A 16,231-nucleotide genomic window follows, 5' to 3' on the forward strand; every position below is an offset into this window, starting at 1 on the left:
GAGCATACCATATCCCTGGATACCATTTTTAGTCTCTGAGCTCTGTTTTTGGTTGCATTTGATAGTTCATAGCTGGCATTGCTAACAGTCTCTGCATCCAAATAAAGTTAAACAAATATTACCCAAGAATATGAATTATAGTTCTGGGACACAGCTGAGCTTGTTTCCCCTGGAGATTACCAGAGAGAAACAACAGGACAGGAAAAGAAATGTCTTATTGTACCTCCATGTTTTTCCTTGCATATTCCTTCCTTCTTTCCTTTCCCTCCCCTAATTTTTTTTTAATCTATCTTACTCAGGTTCTCTTTGTGCTTCTTTTAGCTGTGCCTGTCAAATATTCAACCAACAGGCTAGTGTAGATGATTACAGGGAGAGGTGAGTGTGTTCAAGGACGACTTCCAGGTCTGGGCCTGATTGCACTGGTAGCTCTGGTATGAACTGGCTGGTGATGTCATGTAGCATTACATGCTCTACTTCTCCTGTCGCAATTTTATTCGCTCCCTTGTCTCTTGTTCTTCATGGATCTTTCCCTGTATTGTAGCTTTCTCACAAACTGAACTCTCTCCTCAAGCTGTGGGTACAGCAGTGATTTGCTGCCCCTGTCTTGGGGATGATGGAGAGTGCCACCAGCTGGGCCAAGAAGAAGCAGGCAAGACCTGTGTTTATAAGAAGAAAGAGCCTCCCTCCTGCTTTGTTCTTCAAAGAGAATGAATCTCCAGATAGCTGCATTTTTATTTTGAACCAAGCTGCTTTATTCCAGAACATTCCCAAATGTGTTTTATGAGTAGCAAATGTCAAATTCCAGGGATGCCAGAATCCGCAGATGACCAGTGTGGTTCTCAATTGCCATGGTACCAAAGCATGATAGAAAATAACATGCTTATAAATGGTAATAAAAACTCATATCAAGATAGGATTTTTCCAGTGAAAATTAATGATGGACTTGTACTCTCAGCAATTTAGATGTTGAATCAGTAGTCACTTGACCGTGTATGTTTTTTTCTTTATACACCTCTGAGCTAAATGCAAGTGCTAAGTATTATTCTCTGTAATAACAAGATTGTTGGACTGCCTTCCAGTCAGCCTTAGCTCTACAAATTATAATCTATATCTTCTTAGCATTTCACTTAAAAAAATCCAAGTGCCTTACAGACTTAATTAGTTCTCCCAGTTTCTGCTGTGATAGGGGCAGGATCCTTATTGCGAACAGAAGAACAGAGTTGTGGAAAGGTTAAGTGGCTTCTTTGCCTCAAGTCCCTCAGTAATATTTTAATTTTTTTTTTTGTGCATACTAGATCTTGCATTTCCCTATATCAGGCCCATTCATACTACATCTCCTGGAATGTTGCAAATGAGAGGAATTCAGATATTTTCTTCTGATTTTTCAGTAGAAATTTTGAATGTTCACTCTGGTATTTAACCAGCCAGTCACTTTTTCTCAGGATATGCGCAGTGGCAATCACCAGTAGAGAGTAGTAGATGGTTGTCACTTTTTTGATATTTTACTGAAGTCTATAGGTGTTGGATGACCGAGATAAACATTTGGAGTATGTTAAATCTAGCAATTAAAACCTGGATATAATGCATCTTCCTGAAAGATGTGATGAGGTTCAGACTAGTATGTCTTTCACTATATAAGCATTTTAAACTTTCTTTCTCAAGGCAGGTAGGATGCCTTGTCTGTTCTGCCAGAACTGATTGTTCTCTGTTACTGAGGATATCTTTATTCATATGAATAAATTCCACTAATATGGGACAGCTTGTCTTTTACTAAGTACCTGAACAGGTGATTAATTCAGGGGTTATTCACGACTGTTTTACAATTCATGAACCGTGAAGACTATAAATTACTTACCTCTTTTAAATGATTAGTCTCACTTTTTCAATGCTATATGACTTTAAACAATAAATTAAGTAATCCAGCAACCTTTAATTCTATGAATCCTGTTTATTTGGGACCTTTTAATTTTGCTGAGAGTGATGAAGTGAAAAAATCATGGTTTGAAACTGTATCACAATAACTAAATCTGATACACCATTTATTATTTTCACATTAATCCCCAATGCAGATTAAGGAGTATTGCTTGAAATGAGATATAAGGTGATTCAAAGAGGCATCTCTATTTAGAAATGGCTCCATGAATGGTTATACTGATTTTTATTAGTGGGGCTTATGACAGACTTCATGCAGGGGGCAAAAATACACTTCTTGTGATTCCATTCTCTTAACTTCAGCAGTAGTCATTATGGGAAATAATTTGCTAAATGCAGACATTGTGTGTTGAGAAATGATAAATACCATGATATTAGGGTGGAGGCTGTAAGAAACTGTAGCTCGGTGTTCCATACTGATGTAATGTTGACTAAGCCTGTTTATCCTAGAGCAGCCTTGGGATCTTCTCAAATTAATTGTGAGACTGGGCAGGAGGAGCAGGGAAGAAAGACTGTCCAAGCTGTGTTGTTGTCTGTCATACATTGTCTTCTGATCAGCAGCTAAAAAGCTGCAAAGTATAAACTATGTTGTGCTTTTTTGTGATTCTAAGATTAGGAGGCTGAATTTATAAGAATCACTTTTGCTATGCAGTACAAGGGAAAAATTGTAATTGAAAGGCTGAATGAGTGTAAAAACACCCCAACCCCATACTGTTTCTAAAAGTGGTGTGGTCAAGCTGGTGAAATCTACAATCATTTGTATGCACAGGAAGCTCTCCAGAATACGTTAAGCTTCAGTTTTGCACAGCACACTGTTGCTTTTTTGTATGATAAGTGACTACAGAATTAGTTGTACTGTTAGCTGGAGCACAGGAGCAGCCTGTCAGCGTGCCCACTGCCTAGGGGCAAAACCAGTTTTATTGTGGGAGCTTAGCTCTTGCTGATGGAGGGAAACCTGAAATTACCAATGAGTTTACTGTGTCCTTAAGCTGTGCAATTTCGAGGTTATATGCAGTCCTCAGTGCTGACCTTTTACACCTGCTTCTTTCAGATTTCACAGAAGAGAGTTTCAGCACAAAGTTGGACTTGGCATATCAGTGGCAGAATGTAAAACAATTGCTTTAATATTGTTTCTCTTCAGTGTTTTGTAGGCAGGGTAGACAATTTGGAAATGTGTATCCTACAACAACCACCCTTCAACAATGCTAACAACAACCAAGCATAAGCTTAGTTTTATTGGCTTAAACAGTGCTCTGTGATCAGCAGTCACTTGGAAGGAATGTTTTATTTCTGCTGAAGAACTATTGATATTGGTGAGAGAGAAGTGATGAATGAAACTCTTTGCTAACTCAGGCAGGAGAAGTGCTGCAGTTGCAGAACAGGCAGAAGAGCATGGTGAACAGCTCCTGCTTTTGCATTTCTCTGTGATGCTTAGTCTTTTCCACAGGTAACTGCCTGTGCATCCACTGAGGTGTTAGACTTCTCCACGGAAGTGATTGGTGTACATCTTGGTTTTGGTCATTTACAAGTTGGAAGTTGACTATTATACAATGATAGTGGGGATTTTTATTCTACTTCAAATTCGATCAAGTGACCTGAAGGTTGTCTCCCTTCAATATCTAATTCCAAAGTAATACTGTTTCCAGTAGACAATCAATAGTAACAGATGTCCTTTCTTTTTCTTTGGTTTTGAATGCAATGCTTACATGGCTCACATTAGAGCTAGACACGGATATTTTCCAGTGGAAAAAGAAACTAGAAGCAGCATTCATGACATTATTATCTATAGTATGTTTATAGCTGTGTACTTCAAAAATTTTAACCTCCTACAGGTGGCCTTGTTAACTTGAAGGGATGACAAGTACAGGTTTTGAACTTTTTCTCCATATCTCCTACTTTCTACATCATAGGATATCCTAGGCTGAGAAATACTTGCTGATTTATTTGCATCCATGTCGATTAAGCAACATAGAAATGCTGCTATATTTATAGTAATTTCAATTTACATTATGCAAAAACATCTTTGTTGGTAGCAAGCACTGCAAGAACATGGATCTAGAGAGGACAGTGGAAAAGGATGTGGATGCATGTCTGTGCATGTAAGTTGTACTAGGGAAAAGAAGCCAATTAGTTTTAAAAGAAGGCTAATTAAAAATTCTTTGTATAGCGGTTCTTCATCCTTTCTCTCTGAAGTAATATATCACTTCTCTCTGAAATAATAGTCAAAAATTACATAATTGTCTTAATTTTGGCCTGAGAAGGAATTATCATTCAGAATGAAGGGGGAGCTGTTCTTTGCTCAATTATAACTTGGTGAAGTTTTAGTCTTGGAGTAGTCACTTTAATGAGAAGAAATGTGAACCCTTGTATTGCATAGTAGTGATATCCTTCATTGGAATTGACCTGGTGCATGATCACTTAGCCAGATGGCACTGTGCAGGAAACATACTTAAAATTTTTAATACGGAAATCTTTGATCTACTGCTATAGTTGATCTTCAAAACTAAACCAAAACAAAAATCCCCCACAAGGCATAGTCACCCAGTATTTCTATAAAAAATTAAAGTAAGTTGGATTTCAAGGCACAAAATTCTACTGCTGTGATGGCCAAGAATAACTGATTGGAGAAGTTTGTATTGGAGACACTTTGGATTATGGGGGAAGATTTAATTGTAGTTTGGGCTTTTTGTGTTAACTGTTTTATGACAGCAAGTTTTCAAAAATGCTCTAGATTATAGGTGCTGGAGTGGAATATGACGCTTCTTCAAATATGTATGGAATATGTACAGCTTACAGCAGATTAACACTGTCCTTAAATACGTGCAAAAATATGTGCAAATATAATAGAAAAAGTGCACTTTCAATTACTTTGATTTGCTTGTGATTTAAGGAACCTTTTGTGTCTGCTTTCATCACACTTCATAACTTTTCCCTGTAGTCTGAAAGTTAAAACTATTTATTTTCTTTCCAAGTAACACTGGTCCCTTATGGGTGAAAACAGAATCTGAGGCCTCAAATACAACTCCTCACCGCGTGATTTTAAAAAATGTCATATATATTGGACTCTATGAAAATTAAAACCAGAAGTGTACATGACTGGAGTATCTAAACCTGCTGTTCTGCTCCTTTAGTTCTTTTGAACTAGCCATAGTGTATTTTGATAGCTCAAGCAGCAAGTGGCAGTCTTTAGGGCTTGGCAGAGTCATAATTCGCAGTAACAAAAATCTAAACTTCCGTGCTTTAGTGTACCATTAAGCTGCAGTCTCACGTTACAGTGCCTGGGAATTGATTTACTGATTTGATTTTCTGAGACATATGGTGATAATAATAATAACACTGTATAAGCATTATTTAAAAATACAATAATATACTGGTATTGAATCTTTGGCAAGCCAGCACCGAAGCGCACACACAAACTACCATCATTTATTTTAGTTTAGTCTCATCCAATTTTAAACAAATGGAAATCAATACTGCTTGTGGATATCTGTGGCTAGATTGGAGAGAGAAGTGAAGTGGTGTTGTTGCCAAGAGCACATTGTACAAGAAAACACAAATGGATGAATTTTACACAGGTTCCTCTTTTACCTTTCTTTTCCAGGATCTTTTAGTGCATTGAACAAAGATAGGATTTTTATAGTTATGACTGTGGTGTGTGTCCCCTGTGTAAAATGTATGTGTTGTTTGCAATTTTAATGTAGAAATAGAAAATGAATGCTTAAGAAGTTCAGTACCTTTTTTGATGGTTGGTGCATGGAATGATTTGGGCCTTAAACCTGTTACAGTCAACAAATGCTGTTTTTTCCTTTCAGATATGTGTCACAAAGATGTCTACACGGAACTGCCAGGGAATGGATTCAGTGATCAAACCTCTGGATACAATTCCTGAGGATAAAAAAGTTCGGGTTCAGAGGACACAGAGTAGTTTTGATCCATTTGAGAAACCAACTAATCAAGTGAAGAGGGTTCATTCAGAGAACAACGCTTGCATTAACTTCAAAACCTCATCTGCAGGGAAGGAATCACCCAAAGTCAGGCGGCACTCCAGCCCCAGTTCTGTAAGTGCACAGTCCTGATACCTCTGCATGTACCAAATGTTTTCGTGGTTAAGAAGGAACTCATTATTTGCAAAAACCCCAAAAAGTTCATGGCTACTATTAAAGATGTTTTCTGTATATATTTGTATAACAGAATCAGAAAATAGAACTTGAAAAAGAAGATGTTATCCTGTCAGATATTTGTTAGGATGTCTTATGAGATTTCTAAGTGTTTTCCTCTCCTTATCCTGGTAGGGTAAATTACAGCTGCTATGATGTTTATGCTGTATATTTTGCAGAGGATTGCTTATTTGTGAAGAGGACTTCTTTCCCATGAAGTTTAGGAAACCACATGAATTGCGTTTTTGAGTTTTAGAGAAACAGATCAGATTTGACAGATTTTTTTTACATTTTAAACTTCTCTTTTTAAAATCAAGTAGTAAAAATAACATTTTTTTAACATGTCAGAAACTCTGAGACAGAGAGGAGAGAGAAAAACAACTGAAAAGGGTTTGGCAACACATCATAATTGTTTTATTCTCAAGTTATTTTGAAAGAAACTAGATAAATAAAATGTCATATCTTTCATGAATAATACCCAGGACAGATTTCCCCCAAAAGACCTTCAAAATTATTGAAAAACTATTTCTGTTATACTTTGGCAAGAAAAATCCATAATAATGTGACCTTTGAGCTGAAGACTACAGATCTAAGAAGAACGGATGGAACACTTCAAATCCTATTTGGTGTGAAATGATTTAAAAGGCTGATTGCCTCTTCTTTTTTCTTTTCTTTGTTTTGCTCTATCTTCTGGACATCTTCTGTCGTCCCCACAGAAGTTTGACTGAATTCTGCCAGAGTTCTAACGAGAAATGACAGAGGTTCATTTTCTGTAGATGAGCTCTGTTTAACCCATGTGAATTTAGCGGGTAAGATGTCATGCCTCGAGGGGCCTGTCCTTTTTAGAAAAGGTTACATTTTAAAATGTAACCATCTGTAGCAAAAACAAATTTGCTTCTTCATCATTGCCTGGCATTGTATAGTTTCTGCCAAAGATACCTCTAGTGTATTCCACCTGAGTTCACACAAGGAGTTCTTACCATAGAACTTTTAGAGTCATTAAGGATGGATGAAGTGGTTTGCACTATGTTTACTTTTTTGTGATGCCTGGTTATTGTTTAGCACAACAACTGTCAATTTAAATTATTCTTTAAAGTCTTCTGTTTTTTTTTTTTTTTATTAACTCACCCCCCATCTCTGCTGTTCCTCTTGAAAACTGTTAGTGATTTCTGTTAATCCTTTCTGAATTTCTTTTTCTGTTAAAACTGATGGGCTTTGGTTGCTTTGCCCGCAGAATTTTGAAGCAGATGTTTCTGAAACTGTGTTTTTAGCATCTTTAGTTCTTTTCCAAGAGACTGGTAATCCACTGTGTCCATACAATCTCCTATGATCCTAGTATTTTCTTATGTAAATGATATTAGTGCTTGCTCTACTGGCATGGTGCTGGTTAGAGCCCTAGCTAAACAAAAGCTTTTGCTAATCTTTGTCTATGCTGACTCACACAGACTTACTGGATATGGGAGTCACATAGGAATTTCTTAATTTCTCAGCTTCCTGTAATTCTCCCTGATTTTTAAAGCTCTGTTCTGTGAACTCAATTCTTCCTTCTGCTTGGAGACATTGCTAGTAATGTTTGACGCTTCCTCACAAGGAGTGATCCAAAGAGTACCTGTCAAGGAGTAACTTGTGCAATAATGAGAGTGTTCATGCCAATGAAGAAGAAGGAGCAGAAGTTCACAGAAGAAGGTGATGTTAACCCTCTGCTGATCACAGGTTAGCCCTCTGCTGATTAGGTTACACCTGGTCCTACTCAGCAGACCTGAGTTCAGCCATCCAAGGCAGAGATATGAGCAATTTGCTTCATTCTCCCAGAGCCTGAATACATTGCCTCAGGCAGTAGATATTCTGATGTATGTTTGATTGAGTGATATCTGTGGGTTAGTTGCAGAAGTTTAACATTCTGTGGTTTTGAATTGTACTTGAATTGACAAAAGGTTTATTTTTTTTTCCCAGCCACAGTGTTGTCTAGCAGAGGCCCTTGCTACTTCCTCTTCTGGTCATTACTTCTTTTTCTTCCATGTCAGAAGACTGCTACATATCCTTCCTTACGGAGTGCATTCTCTGCAAGTTCTTCTCTTGTATAGCTTAGACCAGTCTGAATGGGCATTTCAGTTTCTGTAAATGTTCTTGAGCATGCTATGCCCTCTGGGCCATACTGGCTGCAGTTGTAGAGTGTGTTCTGTTTTGGCTCTGCTTTCTCTAAGCTTTATTTTAAGATACTCTGATGAATGTATCCTACTGATGCCGTGAATGACCCTTCCCCCCAAAAACAGGACTTCGAGCCACGTTAGTGTAGGGTAAGATAAAAAGTAAAAGTCCTTTAATAACACAGGGCCTACAGCCCACAGGAATACAGGATGACATGCATGTACCCCAGTTCTTGTTTCTATGGCTTTTATAATAAGATCCCTCCAATCATTACCTTACACATTTCTCAATCCAGCCCCGGTCCCACCCCTGGACCAACCCCTGGAATTGGGTCTGGGGTCGTCAAGACCCTCTGTCTTCATCAGCTCCTCTTCCTCGGGCACACAAAGATCTCTTGGAGTTCATCCTGTTCTGGCTTTTGGGTCATTCTGACTTATGTTTATGTTTCATTCTGTAGGCCTTCTGATATCCTTCAGCTCTACCTTGGAAAGGAGTCTAAACAAGAATAATTAACTAAAGGAATTTGAGCTCCCTGTTCTGGGACAGGGGTAGTGATAGAAAGGCATTAAACTTAAACTATTAGAAATATTAACCCTCTAAAAATCTACAACTACTGTGTTCCTAAAATCTACAAAATGTGAAAATCAGAACAAAAACCCCTTTGGCATCACTACCTTCATTTTGCTCTTTTTATGCTTGATTAGTAGAGGAACTGAGTTAGACTTCTGCTTAGTCTCTCCCCTTTCATCCTTTAAAGTTCTTTAGAGCCGTTAGGTAGGGAAGTGATGTCTTATGGAAGGTACATGTCTCAGGCTTGCAGTCTCCATATCACTGCTTCTGTTTAGGTAAAAGTCCTTTACTTGTCTCAGAAATAACATTTCTCAAGGTGTGACCTGAAAGACATTCTTTATAAGGCCCTGGGGTGTTAGCTTCTGCTGTGATTAAGTTCAGAGGTTTTATCACCTCTCTGGCAGGTATCAGCTTCAGTGTTTGGTGGAGATCACCAAATACTCCACAGGTGGCATGTTTCCTATTTTGTGTTTTCCACAACTTTAAAATGATCTGCACCTTGTGATGAGAAGGATGAAACACACACAGAAGTTTGGGGAAGCTGGAACTCTGTGTTTCTGCTCACAGATTGCCTCTTGGAAAAGAAATCTCTTGCTTTTGAACATGAAGTTATTTCCTGCAGATAATGTCACAGCTCGTTACAACCTGGTAGAAATCTTGCGTTGTTAATTAGTGCAGTAGTGTTCAGATAGAAATTAGCACTGCTTAAGCTGATTGAAATTGGATGTTATTATGGGATGAATTTTCCAGCAGAACAGACATACTCCTTTATCACATCAGAATAGTGGATAATTTGGAGGTAGTGAAGAAGGTTTTTGCCTACCTATGTATCACTTGTCAGCCATTGTTAGAAGGGAATTTGGCTCCTTTTCTCTGATCCATCCCCACACAGTATTTGTGTGTGTATAAACATATATATATTTTATATACATGTAGCTATACTTGAGTGTACTTCTGTCTATCTATATCTGTCTTACTAAAAACCTCTTTCTGAGTTTTTTGCCTACAAAAGGAGGAAACTTGCTTTTCTTTTCTCCTTGACTGAAGAAAAGGTAAAACTACAAAATAAACTGGACAAAATGTAAAAGCATAACTGAAAAACAAGTACATAGCACTCTTTCCCAAATCACACTGGTTTTGAAAGATGGTTTGACTGTATTTATCTGAAAGTTTTATTTGAGATCCATGCTCTTTAGGCACATGACCTTATTTATTTCTCTCCAGTGCAAGGTGGAGTATTATTGTGTTCAGAGTACATATTTTATACACTAGAATGGTACTTTTATACAGTATGTAAATAGAATATTGCAAGTTTTATAAGCTAGCCATCTGCATAAGATTTAGATGTGTAGCGATAACTCATCAGTTTGTTCTCTTTGAGTGGCTTAAGCTCACTGGCAATGAATTCAAATGTCATGCTAAGATATATGTCCTACCTTCCAGTTACTTTTTAAAAATTAAATGAAGCAAAACACTAACCTTCTGCTAACTCACGTAAATGTAAAAAACCCATTCAAATAAAAATTATTGGATAAGTAATGCTTTACTGCATTGACTCTGTGCTCTTTTTGGGAGAGCAGTCTCTCTACTGTTTCTGTAACTTGTATATATTTTTAGTCCTGATACATGCAATTTTCCTCCAAAAAGGACAAGCAAAAATGCATAAATCCTGTTAATATCTTACTGACCCTATTAGCATGTTGTAAATCACTCGTGAAAGAAATCTAAACCAGACACTAATGTCAGAATTTTATCCAAAAGTTAAGCATCATTTCTGTCTACCTGAAGACGTTCTGTGCCATTCTTGCCTGTCATCCTCTTCAGGTACATGTAACCTTCTCCAGTTTTAGGAACCTGTTAATTACTAGGGTAACTTCATCCTTTCTGGTTGATATGCTTTATTGAGGTAAGATAATTTCAGAATTCAGTGTAGAGTGTGGATTTTTCTTTACTGACACAAAGGAAGTGTTAATAATTGTTAACCTGAGGGATAGTCTCTAGATGAGAAGGCAGATAAAATGTGGCAGTTGAGCCAGCTCCTGTGCTCTAATAGCCTGGAGAATAAGTGACCAGCTTTAAAAACTGCATCCAGCCCTTTCACAGAGAGCTGTATGGTTACTCCTGCTCAGGTTGGTCTTAATTTATGTCTGTATGTTAAAGGTTAGGAAGATGCAAGCAACAGAATGGGGCCAGATAGCGGGAGAGATGAGATTAAGGCAGAGTTTCTGTTCTTGAACATCTTTCTATCCCCTGAATATTGCCCTAGAAAACAGTCCAAGGTGTGATCAAACTGACCTATTATTATAGATTGGATACAACCTGAAATCAGTGTGAAAATTGCATATGGTTTTGTGAAAGAAGATTTACCAGTGTGTCAAAGGACACAAAATATAAAAAGACAAAAAATAATTATTATTTTTTCTTTCCTGTGATTTAATCTCAATTAAGCCTCTTGGCCTGCCTTTTATGTTCAAGTTATTCTAGCAATGAATTAATTTCTTTTGAGGAATAAAACAAAACAGATACTCAGTTTTAATTTTCAGTAATTCACAGAGGCGCTGTGAACATAATATTTTTCCCTTAATGATAGTTTTATATTGAAGTTTAATATCCTGCAGTTTTAAAAAGAAATAAGGGTCTATTGAAAACTTAGAATCATGAATGTGACAGTTAAGTGTGACATTCACAAGCTGTTTTGCAGTTATGAAAAATGCATGGAAACATAACCCACACAGCTTAGATAGGAATAGACAGGTGATTCTCAGTGTAATTTTCCATTAAAGGTTTCCTTACTACATAGATTTTGAAAATTTCTGATAAAGAGAGGTATTCATGTCACAGTATAGTGCAAGGATTCATACTGCAAGATCTTAGATTAAGTCTGCCTGTTATCCTTTCTACAGTCTGTATCAATGAAATGGCCATTGGAAATAACGTGGTCAGAAAAGACAGTTTCTACTAATTTCTTTTCATCTCTGTTATTTTTAATACTCTCATGTCAGTTTGAAGTACTAGCCTCTACTATTTCTGTACTCAACATTCTGGCATACTCTTTCTATCCTTGTTACTATATTCTTCATTTCCTTAACCAGAGGGGAAAAAATATCTAATCTTGGTTACTGTAAGCCATGCTGCTAAAAATGCTCACTCCCTGTGCTTAGTGGTGCTCTTAGACTAGTCTTCCACTGGGAAAATGTAGACTTATAATAAGAAAGCTACCTAGTGAAAACTATTTTCAAGGAAAGTGAAACATAATGGCAAACAAGTAAAATTGCCAGTGGGTTTCCTGAAGGGAAAGACGTGCAGTATTCTACGCTCCAGTTGACAATCCTCTTGGGGATAACATGATCTGCCACAATCTGTGCTGACTTTCACAGTGACTTGGGACTATGTTCTTCAGAGGCATGAGGACCTTTACTCACTTCTGTCTTAGTAACTTATCTAGCTTTCTCACTAGAGTTCTTTGGAAAATTTCTCAGTAGCATGAAAATTCACTTTGTAGTTAGTTTTCCAGTGGTACCAATTTTCTGCTGACCAGTTGTTTACTGCCTTTTTGCATATTGTATAGTTCAGTCTTGGTCACATATGGACCTATGTGAGGGTTTTTTTCCTTAGCTTTGTAAGTTCTTTTTTTGTAACAAATGCAAAGTTCTAGCATGGAGCAACACATCCTTCTTTTTGTCTAGGTAGTCTCACTGATGTTCAGTATACAGAAATCTATGGGGCCACAGGAAGGAGATCTCCCTTAGGCTTAAGTCCAACAAACTGTGATAAGAATTTTAAAGACTTGATTTGAAGGCTTTAATTAACCAAAAATTTACAGATCTTGTAAATAACCAATTTTCAGACATGGCCGAGATTGTCCTTTTATCACAGTCATGCTATGTCATGACAAATTTTGTTTGACAGCTGTCTGAACATGAGCCAGCAGTGTGCCCAGGTGTGGCCAGCAGGACCAGATAGTCCTGTACTCAGCACTGGTGAGACTTCACCTTGAATAGTTTGTTCAGTTTTGGGCCCCTCACTCCAAGAAAGACATAGAGGTGCTGAAGCATGTCCAGAAAAGGGCAACAGAACAGTGGAAGGGTCTAGAGAGTCTCATGAGGAGCAGTTGAGACAACTTGAGTTGTTTAGCCTGAAGGAGGCTCAGAGGTGACCTTTTTCACTACCAACTACCCAAAAGGTGGTTGCAGTGAGGTGGGAGTAAGTCTCTTCTCATTAGTAACAAGAGATAGGATGAGAGGAAATGACCTCAAGTTATGCCAGGGACATTCAGATTGGATATTAGGAAAAATTTCTTCATGGAAAGGGTTGTCAATCATAGGAACAGTCTGCTCAGAAAAATGTGTCACTCTCCCTGGAGGTATTTAAAAGATGAGTAGATGTGGTGCTTGGCGACATGGTTTGTAGTGGTCTTGGCAGTGTTATGGTTAAAGTTGAACTTGATTTTTCAGGTCTTTTCAAACGTAAATGGGTCTAAGATTCACTGTTGGTGTTTCAGAGTGTTAAAAAGCAGTAAAAAGGAGTAAGAGGAATGGACAATTAACAGTGACAGAAGTATTACAAGGTCAGATCTTCAAAATGTACCTGTGAAAAATTTTTACCAAAATACATGTGTTCAGCTAAAATTAGTACTCTTTTCCATTGAGAAATATTGTTTGGGTCAAACTGGAGGGCTGCACCAGCTGTGTGAACTATAGGAAAACTTGTGAGTGTGCTGCTTGTGTGATCTGTCGATGGCTGATGCGAGCACTGTACGTCTGATGTGCTCTTGATGTGTCTCACTCACTCTGTGTATTTCAGTCAACCACATCCCAGGCAGAGCATGGGACTCTTGTGTTTCAACAAACAGAAATCTCTGTGCATATGTGTTCCCACATATTTTATCAAAAGGAATAAAATACTTTAGAAGAAGAAATTGTACTTAAAAATGAATTTTCTGTATTTGATTTTAATATTTACATTTACTAAAAAAGCCCCCAACCTCACTCTGGCAAGGTGTATTTTTTTAACAGAAATGGTTGAAAAGGATAAACTAATGTGGAGAAATGTGAATAATGAAATTCATGTCCATGGAGCTGAAAAAATACCCTTATGAATGAGGGATTGTAATTTCAGAGTCATGTGGAACTTCCGAGTATTTTGATTCCTTCCTTAACCCTTTATTTAGAACTCTTTAAGCTTCAAACTTGAGTTTTGGAAAATTTTGTTTTTGCATTATCTTACTCAGTCTTCACCTCCTTTATAATCCAAAAATAAAAGGATATGCAAGAAGTGTCTGCACTTTTTCCCTTTATAAGCAATTTTTTATTGGAAGTTTGAATTAATGTATGAGACTTCATTTTTTTAAAAAAATTGAGAAAATATTGGAGAAATGGTAAAACTATTAATTATTTTTTAAAATAATTTCATTTTCTGAGTATTTTTGTGTTTCATTAAGAAGTATCATGCAAATGAGTATTTTTTTGACTGAGAATTTATTTAAACTTTTTTGATGAAATTCTCTGAAATGCTTTTCTACACCAGATACCTTCAAAATTGTAAGCCTGTTAAGATTACAAATGCAAGGAAAAATAATGTCCATTTTAATGGAAGGAGATTTCATAGTGTGCGAACATGGGCAATCCAGTCTAGTGATGCAGTTGGAGTAGAGCTGAACTTCTCTGTGGAGGTGCTGTAACCTGGGAAGAGTAGGATATCAGCTGGGTGGTTTTACTGCACACTGGCAGGAGGTGGCTATGTGTTGGGTTTTGGATTGTTTCTGGTCTGCTCTTACCCAAAGGGAGCAGGCACTGGACAAGTGTTGGGGGGCTGTTTGGGGAGGGTGTTGGGTCAGCCTTGCTGCTGCAGAGCTGAGCCCTGGGGCACTGTGTGGGGTTGCCCCCAACAGCAAGAACCTTTCTTCAATAATGAGGAATGAGCTCTTCTCCTGGTCCAGCCAATGCCAGCATTTAGAGTTTTGCCGTTCTTGGTGAGGATGCAGCAACTTCCAGGAGGAGAATGAGTCAAAAGGCGTGACCTTAAATCTGGGCTTCTGACAGCTGGGTACGGAGAAAGAAGCTTGAGGTTGTAGGAATAGTTATTGCTGATGATACACTGTGTGGTAATGGATTAAAGGCATCCTGTTTCCTATCAAGATCTTAAGGCATTACAAGTTGTTGTGACCTTTATATTATGGTTTCCAGCAGTACAGAATAAAAGTAAATCTCAGTGTGAAAATAAGAATGGATGTGAAACACATGTATAAACCCTGTCCTTTTTCTGTCTTGCTATGAGGAAGCCAACAGTGAGCTATTCACTGCTAACTAGGGCAGCATTTACACTCTAAACAAAGCTCCTCACTGTGTGTTCATTGCAGCCTGCAATTTAGGAAATACTTTGCTGTCCTTCTTCGTTACATGCAGGCCATTTAAACACCTAATCATTCTGTTTCTGAAGCTTTTTTAGTGTTGCAGTAGTCCATAATTGGATACTTAAATGAGGCTACTTGAATAAATATTGTAGTCACCTCTATTAGTAACATCTATATTAAAATGGTAATTAAAAAAACCCACCAAAGTTGTTTTTTAACCAGGCAAGATGCTTTTTTAAACACAGATTGGAAACCAAGAATATTATTACCTTATCTGTAATAAAGCGTTCGAAATAGGGTAGCAGGAAAAAATCTGAGAATTCCCATATAACAAATTTTCATAGGTTTATTAATACTTAAGAATTGGATAGCAAAATAATAGGTTGTTCTTTGTATCGGATAGAGACGAAAGGGCTCAATTTTGCAAGCATACACATGTATGTCCTTGTACCATTCAACAGAAAGCTGGAATGTTAATCCCCAAAAAACGTGTATGTATGGCAAAGTGCCAGAGTTTTTGCATAGGACAAATGAAGGGTAGTTGAGTAAAGAAAATGCTTGCATTTCTGGCTAATTGTTAATTGGATGTGCTGGACAGGTATGAGGTACCAAGTCAGCTTACCTGGGATGCCTTTGTCTGTTTAAATAGAAGCAATTTTTAGGCTCAGTTGATTTAAAACTTTCAACCATGGTTTAACAGGAATTTACACACAGCTGTATCCTGGACTGTAATATTTGTTTCCTTTTAAAAAACTGAAACATGAATGCTTTTTTTTTAAATGAGGCATAGAATCCTACATGTGAGTGTACTGTGTGTGCAGCTTCACGTGGCTTAGAGTGTCTCAGTTGAATTCAACCCTGAACATGCTGGGTTTGCTTGTTTGCTTTTCTTTATAGTGTTTAACCAGAGTACCATCCAATCCGTCTCTGTATGTGATTTGAGTATTAGTGCTAACCCTCCAAAATTTCTGCTCTATGATTTTTGGTTGATTTAGGTATAGAAGATCTGAGCATTGCAGTCTAAAATATATGTGAGTAATGCTGAGAGCAGCTACAGATGAGTTTTTTGCAG

General features: G+C 37.5%; 1 protein-coding gene across 6 annotated transcripts in view; it reads left to right on the forward strand.

Moving 5' to 3' along the window:
- The window catches only part of CDK14 (cyclin dependent kinase 14), a 298,720-nt gene that overhangs the window by 65,830 nt on the left and 216,659 nt on the right, over positions 1 to 16,231 (forward strand). For all 6 annotated transcript variants that reach the window (XM_071560658.1, XM_071560659.1, XM_071560660.1 and 3 more), the window contains one exon: positions 5,745 to 5,990. In XM_071560658.1, coding sequence (XP_071416759.1) covers positions 5,745 to 5,990 — 246 coding nt within the window. The remainder of the gene's footprint in view (positions 1 to 5,744; positions 5,991 to 16,231) is intronic.

Source organism: Pithys albifrons, chromosome 7 (assembly GCF_047495875.1).
Source record: "Pithys albifrons albifrons isolate INPA30051 chromosome 7, PitAlb_v1, whole genome shotgun sequence".
In the NCBI taxonomy this organism is placed as follows: domain Eukaryota; kingdom Metazoa; phylum Chordata; class Aves; order Passeriformes; family Thamnophilidae; genus Pithys; species Pithys albifrons.